The 19,862-nt window shown below is 39.5% G+C and overlaps 1 protein-coding gene across 2 annotated transcripts in view; it reads right to left on the bottom strand.

Annotated features, from left to right (window-relative positions):
• ptprn2 (protein tyrosine phosphatase receptor type N2) overlaps window positions 1–19,862 on the bottom strand; it is a 156,036-nt gene that overhangs the window by 41,414 nt on the left and 94,760 nt on the right. For both annotated transcript variants that reach the window (XM_085468240.1, XM_085468241.1), the window contains exon 11: window positions 17,175–17,239. In XM_085468240.1, coding sequence (XP_085324366.1) covers window positions 17,175–17,239 — 65 coding nt within the window. The remainder of the gene's footprint in view (window positions 1–17,174; window positions 17,240–19,862) is intronic.

Raw genomic sequence — 19,862 nt, 5'->3', positions numbered from 1 at the left:
TGCTAAAACTTACAAAAGTCTGCTTGGCCCGAGACAAAGTAAATTATGCTCAGATTTGCATTAATCACAACGACAAGAATTATTTTCAAGATGTAATGAGCTTCTGACAGGGGATATTATAATACAGTAGGTGAAAAGTCATTAGACACCAAATAAAATGGCCATGCCCAGAGTGTGATCTGAGTTTGCTAAAACAGAAGCCAATCAGGAAAAGTAATTGAAGGTAATACTTCATTCTCTTGTGGCAAAAGATAAAAGAAGAGCCACCACTAAAAATCATCCGCAGTCAAAAAACAGTGAGGAAAAAACACTGTGGTTTTAATTGTTTTGTTTGAATAGAATCCACACTACTTTTAGACTATTGTGTTCTCAGCAGGCTTTTTTTTTTTTATCTTGGAGGGAGATAAAACTGCAATTAATTTTGAAAGGGGCGAAAACAGTGAGACAATACATCAAGTCACACATGAGTGGTGGCAGGCAGGGATATGTGGGCTGCAGCGGAATAACAGAGGTAGTCAAAGGTAGCATTCATAATTGAAACCCCTGTCACAAGAGACTTAGTGGGCTGGGAACCTCTGATACTGAGACTGACAGTAAAGGGACAAAGGGAAGTGTTCAGAGGAGAGCACTGAGTGACTTCATAGGTTCAACAGGATGGGTTTCCTCCACACCTGAGTCCACCTACTATCTTAAAGCCCCTGAAACATTTTACTGCTCTATAGCTGCTGCACCATTGCACAGTGGTGCTCAGTTTCATAGTCCAAAGAGTTAAAATTCACCCACAATCTAAAAATAAGTTGAATTGTACTTTTCAGTAGATCACCCTTGAGCCAAAACCTGCACAACTAAACTTACTTTTCAGCTGAAATGTGTTTTCTCCCGGTAAGGTAGCATTATCGTGACTTTTGCAGTATGATGCAGTTTAAAAAGAAAGCTTACATTTGAAACACGAGGGAAATGCTGGATTTTCACAAAGTTCACTGGGGGTCAAGTCCTGTGTGGGATAGTTACTTTAAGAATGTTGTTTGGGCCAGAGGTCTTGAACATTTATCTGTTTTCAGGCTTGAGGAGACCTTGACAAAAAAAGAAAAAGAAAAAACAGATGAACAGGTTTTTAAATGATCTATCCTTGGAGTAAGCAATTCTTTGGATTCTTTAGAGGTGCCTGGTGCCTTTATCCTCTTAATTTCGCTGCAGGTGGTTAGCACGGATTTATACCGGTTAGTGCCGAGTAGTATAGATTTAAAATCCCAAAAAGAAGGAACGTTGTGGAGAAAAACGAAGAATTTAACAGTGTGTGAAAATTACTGATATGCCTGTTCCAAAACCAGCCTATTTCTTTTACTCTTTTTAAAGTTATTAGGGTGCTCAATACTTTTAAAAAATTTCTTATCAAAGAGAGCTACTTTCACTTTGATTCATTTGCACAAACACCCTTAGGACTCAAAGTGGCCTTCGAAGCTTTAAAGTTACTGTTTCCTAATAGTGCCCAAGGTACAAAGTAACAATATGCTCAGCTCCAAATCTTTGAAGGCGTACAGGGTGCCTGGTTTTAAAGAAACAAAGAAGGGAGAGAAAGTACCACTACTCTCTGATGAATGTATCTCACTATATTTGTTAAAGGCCAAGCTTAATAGTTTCCTAAAAGACCTAAACATGCTAATAGATATTTTAGATTTTAGATAGATGTGTTTTGCAGCTTTTTTAAGGTCAAATATTACTCATAATTTGGTGTGACACAAGAAGATGACAGGGATAGGGTGAGATGGAGGCAGTCAATCAGAGATCAACATAAGCTACAACTGTTTTTGCAGTCAACAACAAAGTGTTAGCAAGAACCATCGGAAATATGATGGCATAATTTGACATAATAACCATTTTTAGTTCATTTTCCCTAGTTTCTGTATAAATCTAACTTTACTTGAGGCTGACATGCACAAAGTGGTACCATAAACTATCAGAAACTACATTTATATATACATTTATACTGAAGAGTATTTGACTGTGTAAATGACCGCACTATACCCATAGTTAAACAAATGTTCACACTGTGGCCATCAGTGCACTTCAAACGAATCAAATCTGGCATGGTCTCAAACGCTACTGGGCCGCTCTTGAATATGGCGTCCCGAGCAAATGCCAGCACACTCAATGAAACCCTGGGCCTGTTTGTTTAATGGCATCCACGCCTGATAGAGCACAGACAGAGCAAACAAAGCAAGAAATAAACCAGGACAAGCATCCCAAAGTGAATAACCAGCCTTGACACTATTGGTCAGTTGAAGTGCAAGGCGTACTGGCAGGTGGTGAGAACGAGATCGGCCACCCACCCGGCCTGTGCACGTTGTGGCAATCGGCGCTTTTTTATGGTCACATTTCTACCGTTTTGCCTGTCTGAAAGCAACAAAATAAATATTGTTTATAGTAAGCAGCCTCCCTAATACAATTAGATTTTAAATTGGCCCTTTGAGAATGCCTCTCAAGACTTTAGTAGACAATTATTCCTCTAGTTTAAATCAAATGAAAACAACGCACATTTCTGATCACGTTTGATTACGTTTATTGGACAACCAAAGCCTCGTGTCGCCGCCTGAGCTGGTGCTGGTGGACCCGCAGCATATTGAGGCCGCCTGCCTGAGCATACGCCCCGATGATCAGCTACAACTTGTATAAGTGAAGATATAGATGTAGAACCACAGGAGGCAGCGCGTGATGGGCTAAGGGTCATATCCCTGTAAATGCACAGAGCCACAGCCTCATAAATTCTCATCAGTGTCTTCATTAAACATTTTCCCCTGTTATCACCATGACAACAGCGGGCCAGCGTGTGCCCGCAGGGAGAGGCGTGTGTGTCTGTGTAACCCCGGGGGTGACTTTGGGGGGTAACTTGGCACAGACACCAACAGCCCATACCTCTCCTCTGGACTCGCTCTTAGGGACCGGGGGGGGGGGGGATTGTGGAGTGGCAGACAGCCAGGAAGGCTAGAGCTGTTCCACAGCGATCACACTTGACAGGCACTGGCTGTGTCTGGACTGGAGGCAAGCGCTCTGATTTCTCTCTTTAATTACTGCTAATCGGAGGAGCCACAGCCCATGCTAATGAAGCCACACCAATCAGCTGGGGGAAGAGTCATGGGCCTGGCGCTGCAAAACAATCCTCTGCACGGAGAGAGCTGACACTGCCTGCCCAGCACCGCAGCGTCCCTGTGTGTCTCGCTGTCTGTCTGTCTCGCAGCTCCGGCAGCTTTATACGAGGTGTCTGCCCTCGAGCCAAACCAAGCAGCACCGCTCGGCAAAAGAAACCTCTGTGAATCCCTAATGAGAGCACTGCCACAGCTGTAGTACGGTATCAGCCGCCTGTTTTCAGCTCACGTCTCCCACAGCTTCACACCAAAACCTCTGACAACAATGCGAAGTATGGCTGATAAGAAATTCTGAAGGCAAAATTAATTATGATTTATGCCAAGATTTTGATGGTTCTGTAACGTAATAATACAATTGACGGCTCATTATTATAAATGCATATAATCAATCTAGCCAATTTTCACCCACAAACATAATTACACTCTATGGCTTTTTTAGCGAGCCAGTGAGGACGTCTTTTTTCTCTTTCTTCAAAAGGAATAAAGTAATGAATAGTGACAGACATGTGAATGCATGTCTTTGCCGACCTGACTTGCAGAGATACTTCTGTCTTTTGTTATTTCCAGCATTAAAATGTAATTCCTTCTATTTGTCCTTCATATTGTTTAAGCTGTGAAAAATTACTTTGTCCTATATTGTTTTTTTTTTTAAATTTGTTGTCCAAATGTCAGATAAAATACACAGAAATATACAGATATTAGATTAAACTCTAAGTATCTGTTATGAAAATCAAACTAGTATATCGTAATTATTATTAACTGCACATTACTGTTTGACATACTATATATTTTTCAGTTGTGAGCATGTAACTATTTTCATGTGTTACATGAATTATTTTGATATTTGGTATCAAACATACAGCCCGTAGACTAGAACAAGTCCCAAAGGATAGCTCGGAAAAAACAACAATAAAAGAAAATGTACTGCTCTTTCTGGTGTGATGCTGCCAGCACAAAACAGGAATGAAAATGTATAGAAAGTTTAAAGTAGATCTACTACTACTTAAAGTAGTTTCGCTCGAGAGCAGTAAGATAACATTGTTACCTCTATTATTACCTCAGTTTACAGGCTCAGTCTTTGTGCCTTAGCACAGTTAGGTCTTTAGGTTTTTGGACACTGATTTCATGTTTGTACACCATCACAGTGGCTTTTTTTAATCAAACAATCAATTATCTTGTTTTGTAAATAGATGGCTGATTGCACAGGGGCATACTTATAATATATTTTTAGTTATTAACACAAAAACTAGAAAGAAGAATATATATTGTATAGTTGTGGTCAGAAGTTTACATACGCTCATCGAGGGCAGGGATGTCATGGTAATTTAAGGATTTCTTTGAGCTGTTTTTTTTTTTTTTTTTGCAAGGTGGAATGATTGCACAGCACACATTTTAATGGCTTTAGCAAAACAAGAATTGGGTGCAGAAGTTTATTTTGGATTTTCTCTTACAGCTGCACTAAAACCTGGTTAAGTTAAATGTCAACCAGTTGCCTTTGGACATCTGCAAGCTTCTGTAATAACTCTGGCTAGATATTTGATCACTCTACTTGGCATAATTGGCAGAGTTCATTTAAACTGGTTTGTTTCCTGTCACAGAAATGGGATTTTGAGCACACTGCACAAATTTCCGATAGGATCTGAGGTCAGGGTTTGGGAATGACCATTTCAGAAGCTTAAGGGAGCGCTTCTAAACAACTGCAGATTTCACGATCAGTTCAAAGACTTGAACACAGATATTCTGATGTTATTCTGATATGCCACTACTTTGCCAAGGTCTGGAAGAAGACCACAAGTGTTATGCTAAGAGGAAATTGATTAGGATTTTCAGGAACTACCAAGGGTCAAGCTCGCCGTGAACTGGAAACTGTTGGAACACTGGCAAAGTCCACAGTGAAGCAAGTTTTCAGCATGGCCGTGAACTGAGAGGGTGCCGACCAAAAAAGAAGCCCCTGCTCCAAAATCAGCACCTTCAAGCTTGACTGAAATTTTCACCTGCCCACATGGACAAGCCAAATGCCTTCCAAAGAAAATATTTTTGGACAGATGAGACAAAGATTGAGATATTTGGCCACAACAAGATAAGAGGTATGTTTTGGAGTAAAGGTAAGGTTCTCAAACCTAAGAACACTGTACCTGGTGTCGAGCACGGTGGTAGTAGCATCATGCTCTGGAAATGTTTTGGTGCCAGTAGTACTGGTACACTGCAAAGAAGATGAAATAATGAAGGAGGACTAACTGCAAATTCTTTAACTTCAACTCAAATCAACAGTTAGATGGTTGAACCTTGGCCACGATTGGGTATTCAAACAGGAGAATAATCCCAAACACATATCAACATTGTTTTTGTAAAGCAGGCTAACATTAAGCTTCAGCAATGACCTTCCCAAAGTCCCAACCTCAACCCTTTTTGTGGACAATGCTTAAAAGCCAGTGCGTGCCAGGAAACCAACCAGTTAAATCAATTCGACCAATTCTGTCAACAACAGTGGTCAAATATTCAACCAGAAATGTTCCAGAAACTTGTTGATGACTACCAAAAGCAGGTACAACTTGCTAAGGGACATTTAACCGAATATTAGTGGGGGCAAGTCATAGCATAGATTACACAGACACGGAAGGAGACGGAGGTTTTAACAGAAAGCGACCCCTTTATTGAGCCAGTAACTGAAGGCTGACCTAAACACACATGACGTAAATGAAACCATGAAACCAAGAAACACAGAATATTCAAACACTATAAAGTCCAGAAATCTCGAAACACTGGGTCAGTGACCCAGAACAACGACTGGGTGCATGTATGCATTTGAGCCTGTGTCGATTAGAGAAAATCCAAAATAAATTAAAACTTGTTCACGCAATTCTTACTTTTGCCCAAATTACCTTGATATTCGTGCCCATGATGAATGTTTGTAAACTTCTTACAGCAACTGTTGGCCACTGTGGTCTGGTCGAGTTTAGTTCGACTATAAATGGCCCAGTTTAATTCTTCCGTTGTTGCCCATATGACAAAGGCTTTATAGATGAAATACTTGCTGCAGGTATCTACCAATACCTGCTGTGTATTTTCCTCCAGCACCTGACAGGACGAGCCTGCACGTAAATGTAAACAGGCATCTTGGCAGCCATATACAGACGAACATGGCTGCCAACAAGCCAACTGTGATATGTAAAGCAAAAATCCCATCACAGCAGGACTCTTCTTGAGTTCACAGACGACTCTCAGCATCTGATCTTTGCCGCTGCCTTTTACCTACACGTGTCTGATGTGCAATGATTGCATCACATATTTGGATGAAAGATAACATATATTACTCCAAACAAATTAAAGAAAGGCCTTCAGTTTGTGGCTAAAGGGCCTAATTAGACTCAGATATTGAATGCTATCAGATTAATATTTATTAATGAAAATTAAATAGCTGGCAGAGATCAGGCAAGAAAAAAAATGCATGCAGGTACAGTCTTAATTTAAATTATGTAAATTGTTATTGGCCCAAGAAAACCACGCCTCAGAATTATTTAGAATTTTCATTAAAAACAACAAAAACAATAAAAACAATGTAAGGATTAAGGAGAATATTTATCATCTCAACTTAAAACCTATACACCTCTCTAAACATTGCTTTAAACAAGGCTTTGTATTATTATGATTATTGTACATTACTTTAAATTCAGAATTTCAGACATGTCCAAACATAGAATATTCATAATTTAAACATTTATCATTATGTCTGAACACTGCAAGGTCAATGCAGCATACTCTTTTTGAGCAGTGAGCAGAACTGGTAGATGTTGTGAAGCCACTCTGCACCAGACTGGTCTAGTTTCATTTCATGGTTTATCACCACAGATGGAAGATATTCATACATCCTCCCAAGTCAAGGTCATCATATAAAAGACCATAACAGCTCATCAAGCAATTTAGTTGACCTTGCCATGCAGAAAGCAACTAGCAGTTACAGCAGGATTCACAATTACACTCAATTAAAGTCAATAAAAGATGATATGACAGTTGATTGCATTTAATTTACTGAGAGCAATGCGGTTTTCGTGTTTTGCGCCCACTGAGCAATAATTATTCGACCGCACAGCTATCATAAATTGTGGTGTTTGCTAAAAACATGCCACATTAATGTTTTAAGATGAAGCTATATTCATGAAACTATATGCACATATTTATATCTTTAAGATTATATTTTAATGTTACTTACAGTCCTGTAACTGGAACTTTTATCTTCCTTTTTGGACAACTAGAGACTGTAAGACCAAAAAAACTCCAATACTGTGAAACAAATACTGCAGCCCTAATTTTGCTGTAATGTTAAAGAGATTACCACGGGCCACTGGTTAGCCTGCAGCAAGGGCCTTTCCTGCTGCTGTCAGTGCTAAGGTGCCAGATGCGTTAGGCAAGTAACCACATGATAAATGGCAGAAGGTGAGAGCTCTGTGGCCGGGACCTGGAGCACCCTCTCCCTGCATCCTGCTGCCAGTCCCTTGGCATGCGGCTTGTCAGGCCAAATGGCAGCCACATCCTCCTTTCAATGTTGACATTTAAAACCTCTGCCATGCTATCCAGCTGTGGACACCGCAGGCCTAACCCCCCATGTCTCCTCAGCCTCTCCCAGGCACCCAGCCCTCAACCCAACAGTTGCCGCTCCCAGACAGCAGTCAACTAATTTCCATAAACGGTCAAAGCGTTGGTTCAAATAACTGTGGAATTTTTAAAAAATTAAAGGGAAGAATGTTCTCATAGTGAAAGATGCAGATTATTTTCCTTGTGCTTTAAAACGTGCAGAATATTATTTTGGTTCTCAGGTATGCTGCAGGAGTCCTTTTTAATGTCACCTGTGTGTTGTTTGTGAAACATTGTTAAGCTTCTAATTATGCTGTGTAGTACAACTAACTTGGTTTGAGCTTCATAACATAGAGAACGAAACATATAAAACATCTTCAAGATGGAAATATAGTGAAGATGGTATGGCTTTGCCTTGGGCATGCAGGTAGCACGCTAACATTAGCATCTTTAAAACAACCCCATCTGACATATTAAAAAGTCTTCCAGTCACATTTTTAAAACCAAAGTTGGCTGCAAGAGGAATAAAAGTACTCACAGAAGCAGCCTTTAGAAATTAATTCACAAGCACCAGGCCTCTCCTTTAGTAAGATCTAGGAGGGTAGTTGAGCGTAATCACCACCATATTGGGAATAAACTGTAGTGAAGCGGCAGGGCGTACAGTGATTATTGCTTCTTAAAATCTGCATCTGCGTGGATACCAATGTAAGAGTTGTAGGGGCATCTATCAGCTGAGGTCTCGATATAATTTTCAACTTTTTAGGTGGAAACAGTCAAAAGATACCAACAACAGTTTTAGAGTCTTTTGGTGGAGATTATTAATTCTGGTTCTTATTTAAAGGAGAAGAAACACAACTCTGTGGTGGTTATATTTTATTATTAATAACGTGCCCTATTCCTCCTGTGCTTCTAGTCTGTAGGAAACTGTCCAGGAGTAGGTACTGTCCATGCTCCTAAAGGTACGCTTTAGGAGCATGTATACCTTTGAGGTAACCGAATGCACTCCAGTGATCAGATTCAGATAGATTTGCATTAGGGCATAATAAAAGAAATCAGGTTGTAAAATAAGTAAAAATGAACTCAGATGAAGAATAAAACATACCATAATAAATTTTGATTAAATATATTTAGGAAAAAATAAGTCAAAAATACAGTACCAGTGTGTGAAAAACTAAGTATAGTGGAACCCCCGACTTATGAAATTAATTCGTTCGCGAGGGTCTTTCGTAAGTCGAAAATTTTCATAAGTCGAAGCACCTATTGCACGTTTTGAATGAGGCAAGGCTGAATGATAGGCTATAGGCCAATTGCTAACTAGAACAACAATACATCGTTCAAGTGAAACAGCGAAGCGCAAGTACGGAAGCCAAGGGGTTGTCACATGATTCAGAAGGCATTGTGGGCATTGTAGGCTCAGCCAAACAGAGCCGGCAGATTTCATTACTTGGGCATTTTGCTGTAACACGGACAGAAATATTGCCGTTCAGCGCCTTCGTAACTTGAATTTTTCATGAAACGGGGTATTCGTAAGTCGGTGTTCCACTGTACACCCCATTATTTGATAGCTTTTACCTTCTGGATGACTATATTAGTCTCTTACATCATTTGGCCTCTTGCTTCTGTTCATTTGTTTATTCAAAGCATCCTTGTGGTCTCATCACATCATTTTTATTAGGTTGAGGTCTGGACTTCAACACACTGAAGTCATTGCAACAGCTTGATTCTTTATTTTTCAGTCGTTCTATTCTAGATTTGCTGCTGTTTGGACCAAGCATTAGCTGTTGGATAGATTTCCACACATTTGACTCAGAGGAGTTTATGTTGGACTCAATGACTCCAAGGTGTCAAGGTCCTGTAGCAGCAAACAAGTCAAAATCATAACCCCTCTACCACCGTGCTTTACAGTTTGTAAAGGTGTTTGTGGTGATATAAACACTAAACATGGGACTGTGCATTATGGCTGAACATCTTCATTTTGTTCTGATCTAGCAGCAAACTAACACAAATTTCAGATTTTATAGGGATGCTCACACTTGCTGATGATAAATTAATCAAGCGAATTTAATTAGCAGCACCAGTAATTCCTGTGAATGCAGTACTTTAAATTATTTTTCACACACTGCTTCTGCATTTGACTTGATTATTGTTAAATAAATAATGGCATGCCATAATATATAATGTGTCATTGTTCATCATCTAGGTAGTTTTTTACTTGTTTTATTACATGGTAAGGACACGACACATAAAACCTTAGAAATGAAAGAGGGCGTACTTTCTTTTTCTCTCAACTGCATGGGTTTTACGAGTATGATTATACGTTTTTTTATGTTCAGTGTATCCTCATATATGTAAACAGGTTTTTGTGTTTATTCAGGGCTGGCAAAAGTAGCAGACGTCACTGCACGGTGGTGAAAACGATGGCAGTATGATCTGTGAAAACGTAAGAAAATCAGTAAAATTTGTGAAATAAGGTGAATCACTCACACTCAAAGTACAAGTGCTGTAAAATTAATTAGTAGCACTCCATGAAAGAAACTGGAACTGAAACAGTGCCAGGGCTAATGGTTGTGAAGCAGCAGTGTTACTGAGTGAACAATTCCTAACAGTGTAAGGTTTTTCATGAGTGCATTTTTTCCCTTTAATTTTATCTAAACCCTCATAATACCTCCAAGGCCACCCCAACCTTGTTATTTCTCTTCCAAGAAGAGATGAGTACACCAGAAAAAAAATCTCTTATTCAATACCTTACCTAAGGTGAAAGAATTGCCCTTCAACAAGCAGAGTAAAAATACCACTGTCAACTACACACAGTAACCGTGCCTCTCTTTAACAAAGGCAGCAGAACATAAAAGAAGTGAAAGGTAGGAGAGTAAATACTTTACATTCTGATACTCATTAAAAACAGACAAGTCTACCCTTACCCGAGGGAGAGCACACGTCATGATATAGAGAGAGGCAAATACCAAACTGCATGGCTTGGTATCAAAGGCATTTCTGCAGTCCAAAGGTCAGGTGATGGTAAAAGGTTGCCGGGAAACGGGGCTGCTGGACGGGCTTTCATCAGTGGGAGGCAGCTGGAGTCTCCAAAGAGGCAGTGCTACACGGGGCTGCAGGCTCAGTGGGGCTGCTCCGATATGACATTTCACATCCAGATCTGCCACAGTAATGGCATTTTAGCCACTTTTAAAACAGCCAGATTGGCCTTCCTGCACTGTTGAAATTTTTATAGGCAGCAATTTTTGATTGTTTGGGTTTATTACAGTCTCTAAAGAAGATAGGATAGGTTGTCAATGTAGAAAAAGGCAATTGAAGGCCAATGTGGAATTGATTGGCTGATGGAAAGACATACTTACAGGCCACACAATATGCACACTATACAAGACGTGCATAGGCACAGCATGTACTCCAAAGTGCAACTTAGCCACTCTCATTTCCCTGGAGGAGCTACAGTCATGCTTAAATAAGAATAAAAGATCCCAAAATTAACATAAAAATGTATTTTCCCCATCTTGTGATTTTTACAGCTCGAAAAACCAACGTGGGAAAATATGTTTTGAAGTAAAGCATATTCCCATGCCGTTACAAGATCAATTTGTAGAGCTCTTGTCACAGTTATTTATTTATTTCAGCCAGGGTATCTCTTCTCTCTGGTAGGAAATGGTCAGTGTAGTTTTCCTTTGACGTCTCAGCTGAAATTATTTGTCCCATTCCCTCTGAGAAATTGCAGTCACTGCTGGTTGCACATGGTATTTGTTGTTAAGTGGAATGTGCTACAATATTCAAGCTTTGTTAGATTAAAGGAAAGCAAAATGCACTGATTTTCCTTCATATCAAAAAACATGGGAATAAATATTCATGTGGAAAGAGAGTTCCGCCAAAACAAAATGCAAATTTACAGTGATTATCTCTGAGCTAAGAAGTTATTGGAGCCAGTTGAGTGCATTAAGATGTAGTGTTTGCTGCTCAAGTTTCAGCTGTCTTGTATCTGGATGTAACAGTGATGCATTAAATCAAACGTCATTTATAAGACATGAAGATTAACACAAGACTTAAGTTACCCTGTAAGTGTGTAGATGCTAACTGCTGACCTGAACATGCTAACATGCTCATGTTATCCAGGCTACTTCTGTACTTGCAATCAATTTTAAATAAAAAAAAATGTCTTATGCATTACCATGTTACCTTTTGATAACCTAAAAAGTTTAAGTATTTACTCTGTATATTTTTCTGTATAACGCAGGGACCATCACCGAACTATTAACTAAGTGGTTAAGTATACATTGTCAGGACATGATGCTAATGCTAGCAAGCTAGCCAAGAGCTGGTAATTTTTTACGCACTAATGTTAAATTTCCTGTTCTGTTGTCTTGCTGCCTTTACTAAAGTTCAGATTATTAGGCTAGTATGAGTGTTCAGAGTATATGTAAGCTAATAAAATAATATTTATTTATAGACTTGTGACTAGATAGTGGTAGGTCTAGTCTTAGACCCAGATAAATCGTAGGAAAGACTTGGAAATCTGTCAAAAACCTTTTTTTTTTTTTTAACAAAAAAAAGACAAACAATATTGTTATTTTTAGGTAAATAAAAAACTTTTGTTTATACCCAAATTTGGGTATAACACTAGGCTTCTCTGATAAGCAAGAAATTAATCAAGCATAACATTCACTAAAACTAATTTTTCTGTTTAGGTATGCAAGCAAATAACTGTCATTTAATCTTAATTAAAAATTATAATTTTATTATTATTATTATTATTATTATTGTAGCTTTTTTGTGAAATAGCAATTTGGAAAATAAATCATGCAAAATAACAATAATCATATTTTTGGAAGTAAAACTTTAATTATTTAAGATATTTAAAGCTTTTAAAGAGCTTGCATATACTAGTGGTTATGACAGAAACAAAAAATAATAATTTTTGTTAAATAAAATATTTTTGTTAGAACCACTACAGTTAATTTAGGTCAGCTGTGGCACAAACCTTACATTTTGGGGTTGGCAAGCCAGTGCAAAAGTTGCAAAAGTTAGTTTAGTGTCATAAAATGTATTGATAAGAACAAATGACCTTCAAGACTGACAAGGTTGTGAAAGGTTTTGCAGGTTTGTGGTGCGATTTTCTGGTGGTTACACAGAGAAAGCTGCAAACATGCCGCCATGTCTGAATTATGATAAAGATAAGCTAAGTAGCCAATAAAAAAATGCCACTGTAAGCTATTTTGCCATTGTTAAGCTGAATTTCAGCACAAATTATGTTGCGTGATCAGTTGCAGTTCTTTTATTTTCCATTTCCTCAACTCCAAATGGATTGTTGTCTTTTAACACTAAATGTTTGAACACTATAACAATAATTTAAAGTTCCAGTCTATTGCTTAACTTGTATGATTAACTTGTAAGACTGTTTAATAGGGTTGCACGACTAGGTCCATATCTGACTAATGGTACTATTCAACCACACATTCAAAGAGATGTCGAAAATTTAAAAGAAAAAGACTGAAACTGAAACAACAACACAAACATGAATAATTTAAAATATTCAGCCGTGGCACAATAATCTATTTGTTAAGGAAAATTATAAATTAATTTAATAATAAAACTATCAAACCCATTCAAAGTGATCAAAGTTACATCGATGCTGCTGACTGGCCAAACTTGAACTCGAAATTACACATTCAGCTGTTAATGGTGACTATCCAAAGTATCATATAGTATTTTTCCTTTTTCTTTTCTTTTTCTTTTTTTTTTTTTACAGGAAGTCTGTCAGAAAATTCTCATGTAGCATTAATTATGGTTCAGGATATTGGAAGGAAAGCCTTCAAATCCATTGTGAGAGGTCATCATTACACATGACCTTTCTCTGAAATGAGTTTTGCCTCTGTGCCTTAGCACTTATTCATTTCATTAGAAATATATCGTGGTCTCTCAGACATCATACGATGATGGCATTCTCCCGCTGGGCGTCTAGACTGACACGAGAGGATATAACCTCTTAATATCTACTTATTAAATAAAAACAAAATGGAAAAACATGTAAAAACACAGGTGCAAATAAAGAGTCAGACATCTGAAGAGTATGCAGAAAAAAAGTGCAGAATTGAGCCCTAAACAGTGGTGAGAGGTTGTGTAAGGCCACTTCATTAATACACCCCTTTACTGTAAAAAACACATAAACAACACACACATCCTCGGCGCAGAGACTCCCTGTCTGCCATATGTGATTTACATTTAGTGGTTGAATAATCAGTTGACACGTAGCTCAGGGAATTCTCTGCTTAATGAGCACCTCTTCACATAAGCAGTTTGCCAGAGTTATTTGGAACATGAGACCGCTGTCAAAATGTCAATGAATCTCAATTTAACTACCAACTTAATCACATGGGGATCATCTAATGCAGGCAGGCAGAATGTGGAGCTACGTCCTTGGTGCGTTTTCTTATAAACACTGGCACAAGTAGAACAGAAAACTGGGAAAACATGATTAGAACGTTTCACATGTCATTAGGCATTAATTGCGAATGATTGTTTTGAGAAATTTCTAATTAAGCAGGTATACTGGGGATATTTAACTTTATTTAAGAAAATGTTGATATGGAGCCCTGTGCTGCATTTTTTCTCAGCTCCTCTTTGGATGGGTGTTAATTATGTCAGCTGTCAGAACTGTTATTTCCTCGCAATTTTTAAAAAAATATTATTTTTTTCTTGATGAAAGCTTCTGCATACTCGTATCATATGATGCGAACTCTTTAATTGCGATTTACGTTTTTGATCAGATCCTAATTGACTGAGAAATACTTCTTACAGGGAACCCTTAAAAAATTAACTAATGCCTGACAAGCAGTAAGATTTAGTCATCGTTCGCTCAATTTTTCAAAAGACTGGAAGTTACTATTTTCAAGCCTTAGATTTGTATTTCGACCTTACATCTGGCAAGCAATCGCTTCTAAAAAACATTCTCAGCCTCCCTTTTATTCCCCTGCCTCTCCCTACTGGTACCAGTCATGCTGTGTCTACGGCTGTCAGCAAAAGCAACCCCTTTTCATGGTGTCTGGTCGCTGCCAGCTTTGGGTGTGACTCACCTCCTGCGCAGAGGAAGAAGATACGAGGAGGCGGGTGGTGATGGGGGGATGGATGGTCACACAGCTCTGTGTGCCTTCTAGGAACGATGATGTTAGCGGAGCCAGTACGTGGTACGATCTGTCGGGGTTTATTTTCTACACTTAGAGTAGTAAGAGTCTGAAAATAACGTGGATGTGTTCGCTCTGTATGGTTTCAGCGTGGCATGAATATAGACGGCGGAGTCGGTACGAGCTCGACCACGTCAACCGTGAATTTTTTTCCACTTTGCTTCTTTTCTTCCTTTCAGTTTTTCACACATTTACAGGCTCATAAATTGCTGTGAGGAAACCTCTATTTGCCTGTTGGGTTTTCACGAGCGTGCATCTCCCACTCGGGAAACAGCTGTTAATAAGAAAGATACTCAGAAAAGAATACACTTGCATACACTGTGTAAGAAAACCAAGGTAATCATTTCCTGCCCCCCCCCCCCGCCTTCCTTGGTAAGCCAACTTCTATGCGATCTATAATGCAGTAGATATTGCTCGGCCTATTGATTGATGTCTCCTTCCTCCACTTTGACATTTGCTTATCCTCGTCCGCATCTACTGCTATTGACGTTCGCGCTATCTGGACATCTTCCTAAGCTGTTTTGTCATTTGTCACCTCTTAAATAAAAACGGAGGCGGGTGGGAGTTGTCAGTGATAAGACTTAATGATACCAACCGCTGTGATGGGTTTATACAAGCTGAAGGAAAGAATATCGTGGAGACGAGTGGTACCGCTTAATTTTCAGCTCTATACCTCTTATGGTTTCACGGAGCAATTTTACCCAGCCTGTTTCTATTTCTGTCACTAATAAGCAGACTAAAGACGACCCTCTTTGCAACCTCTAGCACACATTCACTCATAACTGTGGTCAATTTAGTGCAAATTTACTGAAAGCGGGCTTTCGGTTTAACACCTTTTCAACTAATGTATTTGAAGGGCCCACTCCACAGGCTCTCCTGTCAAAAGCTACTATTTTCCCCAACTTACCCTCAACTCTCCACTTCCAGGATGCAAACTGGTGAGATCAACACATCCACATTAGAGCATCACTGATAAAAAAAACCCCCCAAAAACACCCTCTGAGTGAGTTTTCAGGATTTATACTTTGCCAAATCACGATTTGTATTAAATGCTGTGCTTCCTTTACCTGAATTCCAAACAGTCTTGCGCTGATTTTCTCCCCATGAGGTGGAAGACAGATCCTTCCTTTCCTCCCTCCCTCTTTCCATCCTTCCCTCCCTCACCCTGGCTCCTGCGGAGAGGCTATTATTGCAGCTAATTATCTACAAATAGGCCCAATATGACAAACACAGCCCTGTACCAGTGCTAGCCGAGTGCAGGAATCAGTCTAAGTGAGAATAAGAATAAAAAGGAGGCGAGGAGAGGCGGACAATGAATAGGTCAAAAGTTACGGAGAAGAAAAAAAAATAGCAAAAAAAATAATAAAAAATGAATCAGACATAATTGAGATGAACATGATGAAGACACAATGTGGAATGAGATGAGAGAAATTGTGGTCCTAAAAAAGATATAAGTGGGAGGCAGATGGGCGAAGAAAGGCAGTGACACCAAAAGAGAGACAGCGCAGAGAGAGACTAACGCAGGAAAATGATCTTGTCTATACAGTGTGTTGTTGCCATTGGCAACTGTCCTGCTATGCACAGACCACATCCAGTTAACTCCCAGCATGCCTTATGATCAGGGCAGCTCAGGGGTCTGAGGCTGTCGGTCTCATTTTCATAGAGAAACTCATTTACCAGGCAAACATGGAGGGCTATGACACATCAATAGGTGCTTGATTAGATCCTTACCTTTGATACATATGAATATTTATCACTGTTGAGTAAATACACATTTGCTCTCCTTTCATCTGGATCATCCAGAGAGTCCTCCTGCTCTCCTCTTAATTTCTTCCAATGAATATGTCACAGGAGCTTCAGTGCTCCCTACAAAGTGACAGCACTCAAGATAATCTGGTTATTGTTGCTCAGAGACGTGATCAACACTCACTTTAAGTTTCATAAAATGCACTGGGGCTTTTGTCTTGGTTTTTTTTTTTCCATGGTGACAACAGCTCTTAGAGACCTAAAGGAAATGAGTAAGGGGGCAATAATCACTGGAGCGGGCTCAAAAAGATGTGTTTGGAATTCGTTGCTGCAAAAGATTAGTGTTTGGCTGCACGACTGAAGCTGCAGGTGTGATACGGATGCCAAGACAAGTTGAAATCAGAGTTATTCCTGTTTGATGAGCCCCAGCACAGAGAAGGCACACAATCACTTAAGCACACCCACTCTCTCACTCTCTTTTTAAACACACATAGCTGGATAGCAGATATTTTTAGTGAGTTTTACTTACATCACTAACTCCAGCCTCCACTATCTTCAGGCCCGTCTCCTTCTCCAGCTGCTGCTTCTGTTGGACTGCATGGGGAGACAAAAGCAGAGGAGGTGTTGAATATGAGCAGTGGATGACAAAGTAGCAGATTTTTCAGTTCCTGCAGCAGAACAAGTGGACAGTGAAAGTGAGAATGATGCAATGGATGTATCAGGCTGAGTCAGATGTCAAACTGGTCATAGAAAATGTACAGCCCACACATAGAGCCAGACAATCTTCATCGAGAGCGAAGGGAAAACAATCTCTGGGGTAAGACAGCAGTAGCCAGCAGTCTATTGTGGTACTTTGGCAGGAATGAATTATTAGTAGGCCTTTAACAGGTAACAACAGGTTAGGGTTAGGTAAAAGGTACATTTCCACACCTGAACTTTGGGATACTTTCCACGGTCTTTGGATTTCACATGTAGCACAGAGCACCATAAAGTGCATTGCAAACTATTGCATTGATGAAATACTTGATGTGGTTTAACATTGAATACAGCATGCAGGATGCACAACACCTAGTTTCTAGTGCTAAATGTACTGGAGTATTGGCTGTATTGTTATACAGTAAATTTACATTTATTTATATAGTGTCAAGTCACAACAAGTCGCCGCAAGACACCTTTTACAGCAAGGTAAAAACACCCTGAGGAAAAAAAAAACCAGCAATCAAGTGACCCTCTTACAATTGAGCACTTTGCGACAGTGGGAAGGAAAAACTCCCTTTTAACAGGAAGAAACCTCTGGCAGAACTAGGGTCAAGGAGGGACGGCCATCTGCTTGGGGGTGAAGGGAAAAGAAAAAGTAGACCATAAGAAGAAAGGACAAAACACAGAGTTAGGGCCTGGTCATTGCTCTAAATATAGCTTAAAGGTTTTACAGTTTTACTACTGATTCAATCACTGCTGCCATCTTGGATTGCTAACTTGGAGTTGGTGGGTCTGCTGTGTCTCACGGAGTAGGAAATCCGAGTTGAGGGAGCATGAGACTGGACTTGGACACAGTAATTGTATAAGCTAATACTAATAGTTCCAGCATGCTAACAGTGATGTGCAATGATATTTAAGATTAATACAAAATGTGAACAGACATCCTGTTTATAATGATAGCACTCACCATGCAATGCCTCATTTGATTACTTGGTCTGTAGAGCTGTTATCTGCTGTGAGTCTATGATTTTTGGGAGGATATGGCAGCATAATGTAGCTGAAAGGCTTATGCATATTGCATGCACTGCATAAAATGAAGCTGTGGCATGCATAATGTTCAATATCCTATTTTGGTGTGTATGTTAACCATAGATTGCATATAAAAGGCGGCACTTCTGGTTGTGCAAATATGCATTGTTTTTAATGGCCACCAGGGGGCGACTCTTTAGATCAGAAAATTTGTTTGCATAGAAATCTGTGAGAAACTTTTTACTTGACATGTGATCTGTATAAATATTTTGGTCTTAATTGCTGGTTTCAGGTTTTCTTGCATGTTTACAAGAAAAATGTTGCGTGTGCATGTTTGAGGGCTACACTGTGTGAGAGCGAATGTGTCGTCAGGGTCAAAATACTCAAGACAGGAAAACACAAACTGACAGGTGATGTCACTGAGGCAGTCTGTTATTTACAGTCAGTGATGCTAACATTTGCTAATTGACGCACCTGTCGCACCATTTTTACACCACTGGGAAAACTCAGTGATGATGATGTAACATGGTAGACTAATGTGCCTGTGTTAATTCAGCTCCATATTATTGTGTGAAGTTGCACTGGGTTGGGAGTGGTTTTGTGTGTGTGTGTCACATTTTTGGTGAGCCAATGGCTGGAATGGGGTTGGACTAATTAGAGGCAGGTGTACTTGATTGCACTGATACACTGGTCTACTTATAGCCCACACTACAAACACTGCTGTGTCGTTTTGTCTCTCTGTGCAGGCCAGGGCCTATTATATGCCACAGCCTAAAGGCAGCAGAGTTGCAGAGGCTGGAGTGACCACTGGCTATATGCTTGCAGGGTGGTGGGTCTCCAAGGACAACTTCTAACCCTGTTAAAGGCAACACGTGGAGTGCAACTGGCCGTGTGGCACAGCGGGCTCTGGCCTTGGGACTGTGTGTTTTTATATGATTCATAAATGGGACACTGGACTGTTTTATCTTTTATCTCTTGATATTTTTTTGTCAATAAATTATCTTTTAGAATTTTATTGACTGTCATCTTTTTGCCCACGACTGAGACGGTTGGTCAGACCTAGAATCTTTCTTTGGGTGTGTTACAATGACGCCAGACGTTTTTATGTATGTTACGTTTTTATTAAGTTTTCAATGCATCCATAGTCACACTAGAGCTGAAGTCAACTCTGTAATTTTTGAGAAACCCCAAATATAAAAGTAAAAATATCAAGGCTATCAGTTTTATAATGGGGAAAAGTGATGAACAGCTAGCAAGGCTAAAACGATTGTACCGCTATCCTCAAACATATCATGCCAGACCTACTGAAGATTATCAGACAGCACATGAAGTGCTTGTGGATTCGCAGCACACAATAACTTGAGCTCCTGCCTTTGTTCTTCCAGTAATTAATACACCACCCGAGTTTGATCCTCAGATCTACTGATCTAATCAAATATGGCATGCTATTTCCAAAGCTTTGTTCGCCAAGGATATTCTCATGCAAATC

Source organism: Copadichromis virginalis, linkage group LG9 (assembly GCF_057382275.1).
Source record: "Copadichromis virginalis isolate Kocher_CV1m ecotype Utaka linkage group LG9, C_Virginalis_male_GT1.1, whole genome shotgun sequence".
Lineage (NCBI taxonomy): Eukaryota > Metazoa > Chordata > Actinopteri > Cichliformes > Cichlidae > Copadichromis > Copadichromis virginalis.
Note: the sequence above shows the minus strand (reverse complement) of the source record. Positions and strands in the feature narration are given on the sequence as shown.